Here is a 16,510-nt window from a genome sequence, read left to right on the forward strand (position 1 = left end):
AATTCCAAATTAGCATCATGATCACCTCACATCATTCCATATCTTTTAATGTCAATCCATATTTTTCACCATTATCATTCCACTTTTCAACATATTGTACATTTTTCACCAGTATCATTCTTACTTTCAATATAATTCCACAAAATTCCATTCCCATGATTTCCATGAATTTTATTCCGCATTCACAATTTCTTCTCATGTGCAATTTCACGCATGACCTCTCTCTCAGTGAATGTTTAAATCACAATGAGCAAGGAAAGGGGTTTCCTCCTGTGTGTATTCTCATGTGTCCCAGCATACTTTGCTTTTGACTGAACGTCTTAGCACAAAATGCGCAACTAAAAGGCTTTTCTCCCGTGTGCATTCTCATGTGTGATTCCATGGTGGTCTTATGTGTGAATTTTTTATGACAAACGGAGCAACTAAAGGGTTTTTCTCCTGTGTGTATTCTCATGTGTATTTCCAAATGTTCCTTTCTAGAGAATGTTCGGCCACAAGTTGAGCAACGAAAGGGCTTTTCTCCCGTGTGCGTTCGCATGTGTCTATACAATTTTTGAGAAAAACCTTTACCACAAATTGGACATGTAAAACGCATTTGCGAGGAGTCCTTCTTGCCCTGAGTCGATTCCTTTTCAGAACTTTTCAACTGATTGTCATCTCTTTCATAGTTTGTGTCACTCTCTATGTCATCACTGTGTGACGGTGGAACGAAGAGATCCACTGATGGCGGTCCATCACACTGGTCTCCACTTGGACTGTGATGGTGAAGCTGCGACCACTCGGGTGGTTCGTCTTTAACGTCTTCATTCTCCACAGAGACACTGGTCGGAGGCAAGTTGCTGACATGAACCACCTCCTCTTCCTCCTTAACGTGGGGGAGCACTAGATGCTTCTCTTCCTCTTTAATTAAAGGCGGCTGAGGAATCTCCTGCTCCAAACTGGAGTGCCCCCATTGCGACTGAGGGGGATGTTCTTCCTGGTGACCAATCAGCTGCTGGATGTCTGCAAAAAACAACACAAACAGTTTAGATTACATCAGTCAAAAATGATCTGGTATGATATGTACATTTCAAAACAAAGCAAAATATGAGTGGGTTAGCCTGAATACAGATATGGTTTTGTTTGTTTGTAAAGACTTTTAAAATAAACTTTAAGGCAACGTTGAACAACTGTGGGACAATTTAGACCCAGTATATAAAATGACGCCATAAAAGTAAGGCCCGCTGTTGTGCGACGCCAAGGCACTGTTCTGGTCAGCTGATTTAAAAACACACACAAAATATTAACATTAATCATTGGGTTAACAAAATGTTATAAATACTAAGTATAAGGTTTGTGAGCAGACCTTCGGTGCGTATGACAATTTGAGTCTTGCAAACAGCTTCCAGTTGTCGTCGTTGTCGACTGAGTTGCTCCTCGTACGAGGCGATCGTTCTTTCAAACAGTTCAAAAATTTCGTCAGCGGCCGCATTTAATCGCTCCCGTACCAACTCTTTCAACATCTTCACGTTGGAGAAAGTTCAATGACGACAAGGACCGCACTAGAAACTCAAACCTTGTTCAGTTAAAACCAAAACAAAAAAAGCTATCCTCTTGCTAACTTCCGCAGTTTTCTTCTTCTCTTCATATATAGTGACGGTCGACATTTAGCGCCTACGGTGCATTACTGCTACCTCTTGTTCGGAGTGGGGATCAGCCTGTGTACGTACAACGGAGCAAAAACAACAAAAATCTTTAACATTCGCTTCCCATTCTCTTTAAAACTGAAAATATAAAAATGTAGACATTTAATAAATCTACATCTGTGAATAATCTGTTTTACCATTATTATCAAAAATATTGGGCATTCTGCCTTGCATTAACTATCCCAAACTTATTATTATTCAAATCCAGTGTGGATTTGGCGTTTAAGGAGCATTACCGCCTCCTAGCCGGGACAGTATGTAAGTACGTTCTGAGAGACAAAAACAAAACCAACCTGTTTCTCCCAAAACGGAAACCAGGCTTCTAAATGTATATCTTCTAAATTGTACGAATAAACACGGGAGAGTGAGGTCATCATTCATACAATAAAAATGGGCCTTTCGTTGACCAGTTTCTTTGAACTTTTACCCTTGCCCTCAATATCGCCGCAAGATGGCAGCCGTGTCATAAGCATGGACACCGCGCTGCTCTAAAAATACAATAGAAGAAGACAAGGCGGAAGTGGCGCTGGCTTCACAAAAACAAGACGAGGCGACGGTGACCAGGTGAAATCGAGCTGAAAACTCGTTCAGAAGCGGAAGTAGTTTGTGTAGGGAGTAACTAAGAACACATCCTGACTATTTAATAGAACAATGGCGTTGTATGAGGAGAAGGAGCGACAACTAAAACAACTGGAGGTTGATGGCGAGAATCGCATGGTGTTGTACATACAAGGTCTGTGCACACGTACATTACAACATAACTTCTTGAACTGAGCCGTGTCATATCAAATCCAAATCGACAGGCTCCGCTTCAAAATCAAGGATCCTTGAACTGTATCTCTCACCCCCGTAGTATCAAATATCAAATCGTCTTTTATTTGGGGGTGGCGTTTAAGAACGCAAAATGTATTTGGCCTCAACCCCCTGTGAATTGCAGAGGTCATTATTTTGTTGAGTGACAAAAAAAATAAGCTGTTTTATTCGTAATATGTTTTTTTTTATTGGCCTGATTAATCAGTTGTCAGGGTTCAATTCCGCCAAATATCAGAAGTCTCAAAAATCTATATCTGTTGGGTTCTACTGTCTGAAAGTGTATTCCATCACACAACGACAAAGTGTTGATTTGCTTTGCAGTAATGAAATAATTGACGTGTTTGTGTCCTGTAGGCATCCAGCAGCTGACTGGTCATCAGGAAGGCCTTCCCCCTCAGTCGAAGGGGAAGAGCTCCAGTTTGGAGCAAGAGGATCCACAACTCTTTCACATTAAAGAGGAAGAAGATGATCTGTGGCACCTCCACATTAAGGAAGAACAAGAGGATGGAGAGTCTTATCATGTGAAAGAGGAAGTGCAGGATGCGCAGCCCACCCTCATTAAGGTGGAAGAGGAGGCGCTTCACGTCAGTGAGTTGCCGCTAACCGTCATCACTGTGGACGAACCACCCGAGTGCTCGCAGCGTCATCATCACAGCACGGGTGAAGACCACCGTGGAGGGCCGTCACCGGACAATCTGTTAGCGCCTCTGTCGGACAGCGACGAGGTGGAAGAACCTTTGAGACGTGACGCCGACTGCCGAGGTGACGATGAGCGGTTGAAATGCTCCGGAAAGGAAACGACTCTTGGCAACAATGACGCGTCACAAGCATGTAAAAAACGTATCCCCTGCTCAGTTTGTGGCAAAAGTTTATCTCAACAACATTTGTATCGACACATGAGGACACACACGGGAGAAAAACCCTTCAATTGCTCGTTTTGCAGTAAAGCCTTCTCTACAAAAGACCAAATGGAATCGCACACGAGGATACACACAGGAGAGAACCCCTTTAGTTGCTCGGTTTGCTCTAAAACATTCATTCAAAAGGGCAACATGATTAGACACATGAGAACGCACACAGGAGAAAAACCCTTTAGTTGCTCGACTTGTGGTAGAGCGTTCTCCATAAAAGAACACGTGGACTCGCACATGAGAGTGCACACAAGGGAAAAACCCTTTTGCTGCTCAATTTGTGGTCAAACATTCACCCTGAAAAAAAACCTGGCGCCGCATATGAGAATACACACGGGAGGAAAACCTTTTAGTTGCTCAACCTGCGGTAAAACGTACACGCGAAAAGACTATTTGGAAACACACTTGAAAACACACTCGGGAGAGAAACCCTTTTGTTGCTCAGTCTGCGGGAAAAGCTTCACTCTGAAGAGAAACATGGTGCCGCACATGAGGATACACACAGGAGAAAAACCCTTTCCTTGCTCTATATGCGGTAAAAGGTTCACTCTAAAGCAAACCATGGAGTTGCACATGACGATACACTCAGGAGAAAAACCCTTCCATTGCTCCTTGTGCGATAAGACCTTTGCCGATAAGTCGAATATGAAATCGCACATGAGGACCCACGCAGGAATTACGACCTGTTAGTTGTTCACTTTGTGGTGGAAGTTCTGCCCAGAAGTCCATTTTGACTGCACATGCAGCCACAACAAAGGGAGAATCAACGTTGGACAGCAATGAACCGTGACATCCAAAGCTTGTATTTACTTGGAAAACGGGAATGCCTAATAGACAAGGGATAGGACGGGCACTTTGAGAGGAGCGAGAGAATGTGATTTCATAAAAACTTGCTTGCAAAAAATATTGCTGTGAAAAAATGTCAAAATGTAGTCATTGTCACATAGCACCCAAAATATGAACACTCTAAAAATGTTACTGTTAATACCTATTTCAGGTGGTTAAATAAAAACAGGGTTGAATTAATGTGCCGCTAATAAAAGTTGAACGTTTCAGTTTGGTTTGGATGCAAAATTGACTTCTTTTCTTTCACAAGCCAGCGGGTGGCAAGTCGATGTTACGCAACAGTAAACATGGCCGCCAATGCATTGTTCATCATAACAGCCACATGAAATAATATGGTTTGGTAAACTGTTATTTTCACACAAGTTTGACTGTTATGTTGCTTTTCCCTAAACAGTTTTTCAGTGTGTGTACTGACTGCACTTTCCTGTTAATTCCACAGAAAAAAGGCTTTTGAATGGTTACATAATTAATGTCAAACTAGTGGATCAATTCTCTGAATCCTTCACCTTTCACGAGGCCCTGCAGTCTTCATTAGATGAGATCAGCAGAAGGCCTGTGCAAAAAGCCCAAAACGGACATCCTAGAGACACACGCTGGAGAAAAAACCTTTTAGTTGCTCAGTTTGTGGTCCAACATTGTCTTTAAAACAACAATCTAGTGACACACATGAGAACCCACGCCGGAGAAAAACCATTCGGTTGCTCTGTGTGTGGCAAAACTTTCTCTCAGAAGGCAAGCATGGTGGCACGCATGCGAGCGCACACAGGAGAAAAAGCTTTTTCGTTGCTCCGTAAAGCTATGCTCATAGGTTTGACTACACACATGCGGACGCACAAAGGCGGATTTTTTTTTTTTGTTACAGTCGTATCCCCCGGCATACCTTGGCATGCAAAGCAGACCGCATATTGTCTCCACTGAATTGTCATTTTTTTGAAAAGCGAAGGTAAAATTTTCGGGAATGTTAGAATACAAAAAAAAATGACAACCAATGTATGTACTCAATATGAATTACTCCAATGTATTTGAAATACTTCATTGCTGCTATTTAAACTGAAATGCCCAATACAGTAGTGACGTCATAAATGCAGTAGAGGTTAATTATGAGACACCTCAAATCAGTCACATATCAAAATTTTAACCAGATGTTACATTTTGTTTTTTAAAATGTAACATTTTTTCCCCCACATACATTTTTATATTTATTTTTTGAAACTTGTTCTTTATTTGTGTATTCGGACAGGGGTCAGTAGGGGGCGCCCTTTCTTTTTTTTGCTCGTGAATGACGACAGCAAATTTTTCGCCAGACCATATGTGTGTGCAACGTTTGGTGAGTTTTTGTTCATCTTTAGTTCCTTAAAATTGATGATAATAATGATAACAACAAGAATTCTTGCAAAAACAATAGGTACCTCGCAGCGTTCGCTAAAAACTTGTCAGTGTTGCTCACGGGCTGATTATGAATACAAGTCCGAACTATTGCTAGTATTTCGTTCAATCTTTCGTCTTGAGACGTCATCGTTGCCGCCACAAGATGGCGGTCGTACATTGCGATAGACACACTTCTACAAGGGAAGCTACCATCGAAGAAGAAAAATGCGGAAGTTGCAGTGGCTTCAAGACAGTGTCCGCAACGGCGCAAGCTGTTCGACGGCGACCAGGTAAAAAGAAGTGAGGGGCAAAAAACATTACATAGCTGGTAAAGGAAGCGCCTAATAAAATGTTGTCTTTTTAACAGAGCAATGGCGTCGCACGAGGAGAACGAGCTACAACAAAAAACACTAAAAGTTGCTAGCGAGAAACACATCGCTTTGCACAGCCAAGGTATGTCCACGTGTCCGTTGGCCTTCCACATGCAATATTTTTTTTACATTAATAAAGTAAAAGGACTCTCAGTGAATGGATTATTATCGATAGTAAAATAACAGCAACATAATTAGGGATGGACAGTTTTCCAGTGACGTCATGCATCACGTGAATACAACTGCGACCGACTTGTTGGAGTTGTACGCTTTTTTTTTTTTTTACAGTTTTACTCCGCATAGATAATGTTGCTAGCCAAACAATGTCAGTTTACTTTGTTGTGTCGGTTGCAACATTACAGGTGAGAGTGACTATGTCTCCTTTCACCGTTTACTTGCACCATATTGCAACCAGGGTGAGAAGATTGAAAATTTGTCAAGGGAGAAGACATAAATCGATGCCTGCATCAGTCATCTTGATGACCAGTCAGATTCATAATGGCCATGATCCATTGGTCACGTAAAGTGATAACGATCTCTGGTAAAAGAGGATTAATATTGCTTGTTCAGATTAGCAAAACCACCCCCGTGAATCCGATTGAAATTCCTTCCAGATTTTGGCCTTTTTATTCCGATTGAGGTTTTTATATGGAGCGTTTTCATTCTGTTTAAAATTAGAATTCAAGGCCCTCGGGAAGCGCGAAGAGCACGCAACTAAGGGAACAGTTAGGTGTGCAATCACAGTGCCTTTTGTAGTGTTCAGAAATAAATACCTATAATACAAATAATAATATTGAAAAAAACTAAAAATAATCAGTGTTTTCTCCCCCCAAAAAGTAATGTATTTTCTGACCCAAAAAAAGGTCTTTACTTTTTTCCCTAGCACATCAGGGTTTTTGAGATATTACATTTTTTGCTTTTAAGTTTGACCTATAAAAGCTTGCGCCATACGGATTTTACCATATGTTATCATTTATAGCTAATGGCTTTTCAGGGGGAAAAAATCCACTTGGGGCTGAACCAAACCTTGAACTCATTCACTGCAATTGACATCAAAAATTCAATATTAATACTATTTCTGTTAGTTTCACATTTTTTCCACTTTTGTTAACAAAAGTATGAAAACGTAGAATTTTTTAAATTGTACATTTAGAACAGATCTAAAGTTTGCGATTAATCCTGGGTTAACTATTGAAGTCATCTGCTAAATTACAATTCAAAATTGTAATCGTCTGACGCCCTTAATTTTTAACTCTTTGACTGCCAAAAACGTTAAATAACGTTTAGTAAAATCCTACAGAGGAGTGCCAAAGACGTTAAAAGACGTTTGTTTCAAAACAGAGGTGAAACTAACCATTTTCTATTGTGGATTACTGAAAAACGGAATAAGGTAGAAACAAGCTTTTTTTTTCTGGTGAAAGATGAGAGTCCAATCTTTTTTTGGTAGTATGTGTGTTTCCATAGTCCAAACACATAATTTTCTATGGACCTTGAAAGATCAGTCAAAATGCTTAAAATCGGCTGGCACCCACGGCATCCCTTTTCTGAAAACGTCTGGCAGTCAAAGAGTTAATAATCTTTTTTTTTTTTTAAATTAGGGGCATCAGGAAATTAGAATTTTTAATTGTAATTACAATGACTTTACTAGTTAACTGACGATTAATCATATATTTTATATCTGTTCTAAACATACAATAAAAAATGTTCATACTCTTGTTAACAAAAGTGGAAAAAAAATTGAAACTAATAGAAATAGTTTAAATGAATTTTTGACGTCTATAGCCGTCAATAGCAGTGAATGAGTTAATTCATAACTATTGCTATTATATAGGGATGGGCGAGTACTCATTATTTGAGAAATTGGGAGAAATCTTTTATTTATGAACTACTGTAGGTTTCAACTCCCAAAAAAGCTCTACCTTGTATTTTTTTTTCTTACATCAACGTGTGGCAGTAATTGGAGTCATCTCTCTTTGTTTTTGTTGTGCCTTGCAGACATCCAGCAGCTGAGAGTCCATCAGGAGGAACTTGCGTCTGCGCCACATGAGGGCAACTCCAGTTTGGAGCGCGACGACCCGCAGCCACGACACATGAAAGTGGATGAAGATGATCCACTGCTGCTCACCTTTAAAGAGGAAGAGAAGGATGCACGGCTGACTCATGTTCAAGACAAAGGGGAGGAGCCACACACCCCACGTATTAAAGAGGAAGAGAAGGAGTTGGATGTCAGCAAGCTGCCACCGGCTGGCGTGCGTGTGAGTAGCGAGGACGAAGCGCCCAAGCGGACGCGGCGTCGTCGCCGCAGCGGAACGGGAGAGCCCAGTGGCGGGCCATCAACAGACGACGAGCTGTTGGCGCCGCTGTCAGACGGCGGCGACACGGAGAGCGACAGCGACCTTGACGCTGACCACAAACGCTTGAGCTTCACAACTTCACCAACGCGGCGGAAACGTTTCACCTGCCTAGTTTGTGGTAAACCCTTCGCTAAAAAATCAACGCTGGCTAGCCACATGCGAACGCACGTGAAGGAAAAACTCCTCAAATGCACTTTGTGTGTCAAAACGTTCTCTCACAGGGCACAAGTGGTGCAACACATGAGAATCCACACGGGGGAAAAACCTTTCTCTTGCTCCGTTTGTGGTAAAACATTCTCCAATCAGTCAAACATGGTCAAACACATGAGGACACACACAGGGGAGAAACCCTACAGTTGCTCAAGGTGCGATAAGACGTTCTCCCAAACGTCACACATGGCCGCACACATGAACGTGCACACTGGAGAGAAGCCGTTTGCTTGCTCCGTTTGCGGGAAAAGGTTCACCATGAAGCGAAGCATGACCGCACACACCAGAACACACACAGGAGAGAAACCTTTTAGTTGTTCGGTTTGCAGGGAAACGTTCTCTCAAAAGCGGCAGCTGGGGCGACACATGAGCGTGCACACTGGGGAACACCCCTTCACTTGTTCCGTTTGTAGTAAAACTTTTACCCAAAAGATGAATCTGGTCGCGCACACGAGAACGCACACGGGAGAAAAACCTTTCTGTTGCTCAATTTGCGGGAAAACGTTCTCAAATAAGTCCAACATGTCGAAACACATGCGAACGCACACAGGAGAGAGACCCTATAGTTGCGCATTGTGTCCGAAAACATTCTCTCAAACGTCACACATGGCAACACACATGAAAATGCACACGGGGGAAAAACCTTTTTCTTGCTCGTTTTGCGGCAAAAAATTTACACTGAAGCGAAGCATGGTCTCGCACGTGAGAACACACACGGGTGAAAAACCCTACAATTGCTTCATTTGTGGCAAATTGTTCTCTCAAAAGCGGCAACTGGCGTCCCACGTGAAAACGCACACGGGGGAGCAACCTTTTTCTTGCTCGTTCTGCGGCAAAGCATTTTCTCAGAAGTCGCACATGGTGTTGCACATGAAGATACACACTGGAGAAAAACCCTACAGTTGCCCGCTTTGCAGTCAGGCCTTCATTCGTAAAAGCAGCCTGATATTACACGCAAGAACGCACACCGGAGAGAAACCCTATCGTTGCTCAGTGTGCGCGGAAACGTTCTCGCACAAGTCATGCGTGGCGTCGCACATGAGAATACACACAGGAGAGAAACCCTTTCGTTGCACAGTGTGCGAGCAATCCTTCATTCAAAAACACAGTCTGACGTCGCACGTGAGGACGCATACTGGGGAAAAACCATTTAGTTGCTCCACTTGTGGTAAAGCGTTCACTCAAAAGCCACACCTGGCATCACACATGAGAACACACACTGGAGAAAAACCTTATAGTTGCTCAGTTTGTGGGAGAACCTTCTCCCATAAGTCCAACATGGTCAAACACATGAGAACACACACGGCAGAAAAAACCCTTAGTGGAAGTTGCGCCCTCGGGGCCAGTTTGACTGCACGCTCTTGAGGAATAAATGTTAAAAAAAAAAACGGTAGTCCCCCGCGATATCACTGTATTCAAAGCGTTGTCTTTACTGAATGTTCTTCTTCCCAACATCTGTAAATGTTCCATTTAGTCGTGTAGTGCTGTACGGTGATTCTCACAGTAGTACACGGGGCTCCCTCTAGTGGCACACAAAAGAATGACTGAATTAGATCCAAATACAATTTACATCTACAGTAATTGAAAAGATTAGAATGAAGTTTTTAGCCAATCCTGTTTACCCCCCTTTATGTGTTTTTAAATTTTTATGTACTTTATTTGTGTTTTGTTAAATAAAGTTCCTTTTTAAGTTCAATTATGGTTCGTTTTTAAGTAGAACATAACAGAATTATGTTCAAGATAGTGTTCAAAGCGTATAACGTTGAGTGGCTTCCAGTAACATTAGATATCCCGTTTTCGATTTCATTTTGGTGAAAATGTTATCAAGGAGCGTAGCGCTGTGAGATGTATTGTGCAAGTAGTTGGTTACTTGATTGTAGAACGCTTAAATGAAACTATACATTGAGTTGATGAGGTCCACAGTATTTTTTTAATTGTTGGTAATCAATGGGTGTTGTTTACCTCTTTCAAAATACGCTTAATTTTCTGTCTTAAATTATTATTTTTTAAATATTAATTAACTAATTAGCTTCAATTTATGAAAGACCTGACTTATTTCACTTTAAGACAATTCAGAATTTACAATTATTAAATTCGAATTATGAAAATATTTTCATCTCATCCATGCTGATGTCAATGTTTGTGTAACACTTAACTGATTATAAGTCAAGTCATCTTCATTTATATAAACGTAGCATAAATCATAAACACACAAACATGTAACACGTCACTTTCATTCATAAACTAAATCATTTGACCAGTTATCGCCTCCCCAAAATTTACACTGGAATTCAGATATTTGAGTTTTTATCACGTCCTTAACATTTAAGAAGAGTTGATGTTCCATAATGAATCGATATGGCATTGAACTGAAATGAATCGAATCGGGAAACGTCAAGATGGAATGGAACTGAACTCTCGTGAATCGTTATCGAATCGATTGAGGAAATTATCATCGATATCTGCCCTACCATTTATAGATTATGTGTTACTTGTCAATATGTAACTGGTGTATACGTTTTGCTGCATGGAGTTCGTCGTCGTTCTCCTTGTCAGTCTGCTAAACCAGTCTTTCGCGAAAGCACTTCAGGGAGTACGTGAGATCTTCAAATATATTTAAAATATAACATCAATACAAAAAAAAAAAGGTTTTTGGAAAGCAACCCAAAACTGCAGTGGCGGACCACACAGAGTGATTGATTTTATTTATTTATTTTTACTTTGGAGTGTTGTAGTTTGATTTGTGAGGAATATTTTGATTTCGAAACGTGATAAAAGGTCGTTTGACTACTATAACAATCTGTCTGGTTTGTATGCCAGCCACAGGCATCAGCAATACAATACGTCGTTTGTTTTCACTGTGTAAAGAAAGCGTTTGCATTGCGTTGCATTGTGAAATATGAGAAATGCCCGGATGTTCACCATTAATTATTAATAATGTCATAAATAATGAACATTTAAAACATTGTTTGATTATGAGAAACTACCATTAAATTTGACTATAGATAAAATGTGATGTGTTTTTTTTAACTTGTTTTGGTTTTATGCGCGAAATCCCGCACACAACGCAGAGATCGAAAGACTTTTGTCCTACTTGAGTATCCGTACTACAACACTCAAGTGGAAGCGGACAGCGCGTTATCGTAGCATTCACCTAAATTATGTCGCATTTACCTTGTACAAACGCTACAACTCTACCTCATAGCTTCCATTTAACGAAGCAAATACGGTAATGTAGGCTTTAAACGATCTGCCTCTACGTTAGTCGTAGTAATTATGCTGTTTTAAGCGATGCTTGTCGTTAGCCAGCTGGCTAGCTAGCGGTGTGGCTAATGACCCAAAAGCTGTACAAAATTAGTTGATTATTTTTAGGGTATAAAATGGTTCGAAACATGTTCCGGACCGGGTTCCTGGTTCGGGCCACACACACTGTGTTGACCTGGGTCATAACGCTGATTCTATTCGTGCACAACACCGGTAAGTAGTTTAGAACGTGGCGAAGTTACATAGCAACATATGATGACATAGGCCGGGGTGGGAACATTTAAGTTGTGGTCACCAAATGCTGTTTTGTGACCGCGAAATAAGTATAAAGTGCGCACGAAATACTTATTTGTGAGTTTATCTTTGCAATGGTCAGCTTGTTAGTTCGGGTAGGCAAATGGAGCGCACGTTGGCAAGAAACCGAATTTCTACTTCCAACGGTTCTTGTAAAGGTGCGCTCGATTTGCTCATCTAACCGTCCAGGAATAATATCGACGTTGCTTATTTGTATTTGTGGCGCACACTATACCTACTTCTTGGGCACAAATGATTTATTAACCCCCTCCAACATGTCATGTCTGGGGCTCCGTATGAAATTATATTCGATTATATGAAATTCGTGTGTTTGTGTTAAGATTTGCGCCAATGCGAGGAGCGTGGCGAGCTGACGGTTCCGGTGCTGTTCTTCCTGCTGGTGGTGCTGTCGGTGCTGTTGTACTTTGCCGTGTCACTCATGGACCCGGGCTTCGTCCTCACGGACACTGTCAAGGTGACGTCATGGCTCAAAAGTTAAAAATCAAAAAAAAAATGTAATGATTCTAGTAGACTGAAAAAAAAGACAATATTTGTTTAGTATTTTTTAAATTAAAACATGAAAAAGCACAAATCTTAATATTTGCGCGTGTCCTTTGCAGCCTTCAGATCTGGAAAGCGAGTCCATGATGCCTCAGTCTTCCACCTGCCGTCTGCGGCGCTGCGGCTTCTGCCTGCTGCAGGTAACCAACATCATCGCTAAGTGCAAGCTTTGGACATTCAAAATGGAAGTCTGAGTCCATTTTGGGAAAATAATACACTGCTCATGAAAGCTCACTTACGTTTTACTGTACACTATCAAGCCGCTTTGAGAAAACGGACAGAATTACAGAAAAACAGTAAGTATTTGTTTTTGTAGGCATCTTTCAGGACACTGAAGAAAGAACTACACCACCCATCATGCCATAGTGCACTTGCTTTCAAATTGGTGTGATTCTTTTTAGCATGGCTTAGCCTCATGTAGCTTAGCAATGTTCTATAATTCTTTATTATTAAACACAAACACATTGTTTGTTAGCATGAAGCGAAGCGATCTTAATTTTGAAAACGAGGTTTGAAATGTTTAAACTTGCTGTGTGTACGTGTTACGAGCAGCAGCCAATGAGAGCCAAGCACTGTCCGACGTGCTCTCGCTGCGTGCGTCGCTTCGACCACCACTGCCCGTGGATCGAGAACTGCGTGGGTGAGCGCAACCACCGCTGGTTCGTGCTCTACCTGATGGTGCAGCTGCTGACCCTGCTCTGGGCGCTGCGGGTCGCACTGTACGTTTCACACACACACACACACACACACACGCCACAAGAACAGATGCATCGCACCAGGGCTTGCAAAAACTCATAGAAATCGCTAGATAATTGAAAATGTTTCATTATCACTTCAAAGCTGCTCTCATGACATCTTTGCTTCTCTAAAGTAATGAATATGCAACATTTGGATGATGCATGCGCTGCTGGTTAATGATTGGTTCTTGGTTAACCAATCACAATCAAGTCTTGACACTTTGAAGCACGCACTAAAGTGAAGCTGAAGAGGCTCATTAAAGTGATCATAAAAATAAAAATAAACCATGTTTGTGCTCATTGTATAAGTGTTACAAGTGACAATATTTTAAAACTTAAGGACGAAATTTTACTAGTTTTGTTTACTAGTGCCATCTAGTGGACATATAGGGAAATGCAGTGTAGCCTCATTGTTTATTGTCACATATAAAGTACTATGTTGACATTTTTATATACAGGGTTATATATATATTTTTTTAAATATCTATTTTTTTATTCAATGTTCTTAAAGTCTTGTTTAGTGAATGGTTAAAGTTTAGTAAATCACTTGGCTGAACTTAAAAAAAAAGAAGAAGAAAGAAGCATGATGAGGGACAATTTATATCTAGGATAAGATTTAAATTGAATTTCTAAGAGGGGAAGTGTGAGAATGTGGTTATTTTGTCACTAGATTCAAATTTACAGTGACCGTTTTGACTGAGGAGCCAGACAAGTGTAGTGACATTTGTATGTTTTGCGTGTCAGTCCATTTGAGCTCAACTTTTTTTTTTTTAATCATAATTTATTCCTTCGAAAGCTCTGGTATGTTCATGCAGCAACCTTTGTGTGCCTTTCTGCACTGCCATTTTGAAATAATGTCCACTCTTTTAATTAAGGGATGGAAAAAAATATGCGATTAATCATTTAATTAATTATTTTAAAATCATCTTGAGTTGCAGCCCTACATGCCACATTCACACCTTGCTTTGATGTCTTCCAGGTCGGGCATTTCTCCCAGTGCCACGTGGGAGGCGTGGCTCCGCGCCAATGGCTTCCTGTTGGCGGCGCTGTGCGTGGTGGGCGTGTTCTCGGCGGTGGTGTCGGTGCTGCTGGGCTGCCACGTCTACCTGGTGGCCATCAACTGCACCACGTGGGAGTTCATGTCCCGCCACCGTATCGCGTACCTGAGGGAGCGCGGCGACGACGACAGCCCCTTCGACCGCGGCGTCCTCTGCAACCTGTGGGACTTCTTCTGCGTGTGCGGCGCCGTGACCTGGGAGCAGGTCTACCACCGGAACCCCCAGAATCCCGTCTGAGTGCCCTCAAGTTTTAGAGGTTCTCACGTGGACGTTTTCCCTTTTACTTTTTGACCAGATTTTTAAACCCGGTGCAAATTCTGGACTACTTGAGGCCAGCAGATCGATCAGATACGCAGGAGATGGACCAAACAGGAAGTAGATGAACCAGACAGGAAGTGCACAGGAAGCAGATCAGGCTAGCTGGATCACTGATCTGTTATATATTACTGCATAGCCGATAGCCACAGGGCGGCCATCTTACTCCTCCCATCTCGAGAGCAGACTACTGTTATGTGGACCCCCCCCCCCCCCCCAATATTAGATTTGGCAGAGGCATCTTTTGTTGAATTACAGTTATAATTCTTTAATAAAAAAATATACAAGTTTCCTCCTGTAAACATCATTAAGCACATAATTTATGATTTTATTTAAGGCAAGTTGTAAAATGTCTGAAGTCCTCGTTTATGTTTAACAAATTGAAAACAGGATCAATCATGCTGTTTCTATTAAGTACTCGCAAATGTTCTCCAATTTCTATATTGTAAATGCATAGATCGTATGGCGAGAGACGTTTCCTGGGAGGAGTAATATGGCGGCCTATCAGCTATCCAGAAATAAATACAGATCAGTGAGCTGAATAGAGTAGAGTTGGTTCATCCTTGTTACTTTGAATGGATTTTTTTTTTTAACCCATCATGGATTCTTGACTACCTGAAGCCAGAAGTTTAATCAGACAGGAAGTTATTTGACCAAGCAGGAAGTAGACGAACTGGACAGGAAGCAGAGCAACCAGGAAGCAGCTCAACATGGCAGAATGGGGTCGACGCCACAGACTTCCGGGTTTCACACGTCAGCGTCGTTTCCGGCCACTGATGGCCGTGTTCCAACACTCGCACCCCCCCCCCCCCCCCCCAACCGCGCGCTCCCGCCCATTGGCGAGAGCGCGCAGGGCGTCTCAACTCTCTGAAATGCTTCGGGCAACTGAGACGGACACCCTCGCACCCGTCGACGGGAACGCGCAGCCGAGGGGCACAAAGGCGGAAGCGCAAGAACTGGGACGCGGCGCGCGCGTCGCAAACAGGAAACGGAAACAAAGCTGATGTGTGAAAACCAGGAAGTCGGAAGTCCCGCCTCCTCCGTGGCACATACCCCATAGAGTAAGAGCAGGTTCAACCCGTCATGCATAATAAACTCAACCGGAGTCGATGAAGCAGACAGGAAGTTGAGGAAGAAAACAGGAAGTAGAAAATACATTGACGAAGCAAGAACCAGCGAGAGCCGCTAGTCATGATTTGAGCTAATCGGATAACTAGTACATTAACCAGACAGGAGGAAGTCGATGAACCAATCAAGAAGCAAATGAACCCAACATTACACCTGACAGGAAGCGGCTAAACCAGGTAGGAAGTAAATCAGTTTGCAAATGAAACAAATGGTTAGTAGGTGAACTAGACAGGAAGTATTTTGTATTTATTGAGGACCAGACACATGAAAACAATGTGGTGTTTGTGTTCTTGTTTACGTACAATAGTGTATTCATATGTATATAGCAGTTTGTAACAGTCTGGTTCCTTCGTGTTTTTCCCTTTCTTTGGCATACTGACACAATCATCATTAATGTTGACATCGACTTATTTCAACATGTCTGCTGTGATGAATAAATGACTTGCTAGTTTGCAGCCTTCAACTACAAGTATGGCTCGATTAGCATTTCTATGGCTTTAGTAATTGCTATTTTCAACAACGCTACATCAGGCGCCATGCAGGAGTCATGTGACCACCTGTGGGGGGGGTCACGGCAGTGGGCGGAGCTTGTCAC

General features: G+C 41.9%; 2 protein-coding genes and 1 pseudogene across 4 annotated transcripts; 2 read left to right on the forward strand and 1 right to left on the reverse strand.

Moving 5' to 3' along the window:
- Nucleotides 1–9: 9 nt before the first annotated feature.
- Nucleotides 10–1,655, reverse strand: LOC144048587 (uncharacterized). Its single transcript, XM_077560723.1, has 2 exons — nt 1,346–1,655; nt 10–1,002 (listed from the first exon to the last, which is right to left on the reverse strand). Exons 1-2 carry the CDS (start codon nt 1,500–1,502, stop codon nt 242–244), a joined length of 918 nt encoding a protein of 305 aa, XP_077416849.1. The 5' UTR covers nt 1,503–1,655; the 3' UTR covers nt 10–241.
- A 549-nt stretch (nt 1,656–2,204) lies between these two features.
- Nucleotides 2,205–10,557, forward strand: LOC144048700 (uncharacterized; annotated as a pseudogene). Its single transcript, XR_013293404.1, has 5 exons — nt 2,205–2,418; nt 2,853–4,145; nt 5,810–5,913; nt 5,991–6,076; nt 7,990–10,557. The product of XR_013293404.1 is annotated as an uncharacterized LOC144048700 (transcript).
- Nucleotides 10,558–11,651: 1,094 nt separating this feature from the next.
- LOC144048593 (palmitoyltransferase ZDHHC12-B-like) lies at nt 11,652–16,384 on the forward strand. Of its 2 annotated transcripts, XM_077560729.1 has the most exons (5): nt 11,652–12,035; nt 12,458–12,591; nt 12,737–12,817; nt 13,230–13,396; nt 14,394–16,384. In XM_077560729.1, the coding sequence occupies exons 1-5, from the start codon at nt 11,939–11,941 to the stop codon at nt 14,707–14,709; spliced, it is 795 nt and encodes a 264-aa protein (XP_077416855.1). In that variant the 5' UTR covers nt 11,652–11,938; the 3' UTR covers nt 14,710–16,384. The 2 variants fall into 2 exon arrangements, with proteins under 2 accessions (XP_077416855.1, XP_077416857.1); XM_077560731.1 differs by lacking the exon at nt 13,230–13,396.
- The last annotated feature ends 126 nt before the right edge of the window (nt 16,385–16,510 follow it).

This window comes from Vanacampus margaritifer, chromosome 3, assembly GCF_051991255.1.
Source record: "Vanacampus margaritifer isolate UIUO_Vmar chromosome 3, RoL_Vmar_1.0, whole genome shotgun sequence".
In the NCBI taxonomy this organism is placed as follows: domain Eukaryota; kingdom Metazoa; phylum Chordata; class Actinopteri; order Syngnathiformes; family Syngnathidae; genus Vanacampus; species Vanacampus margaritifer.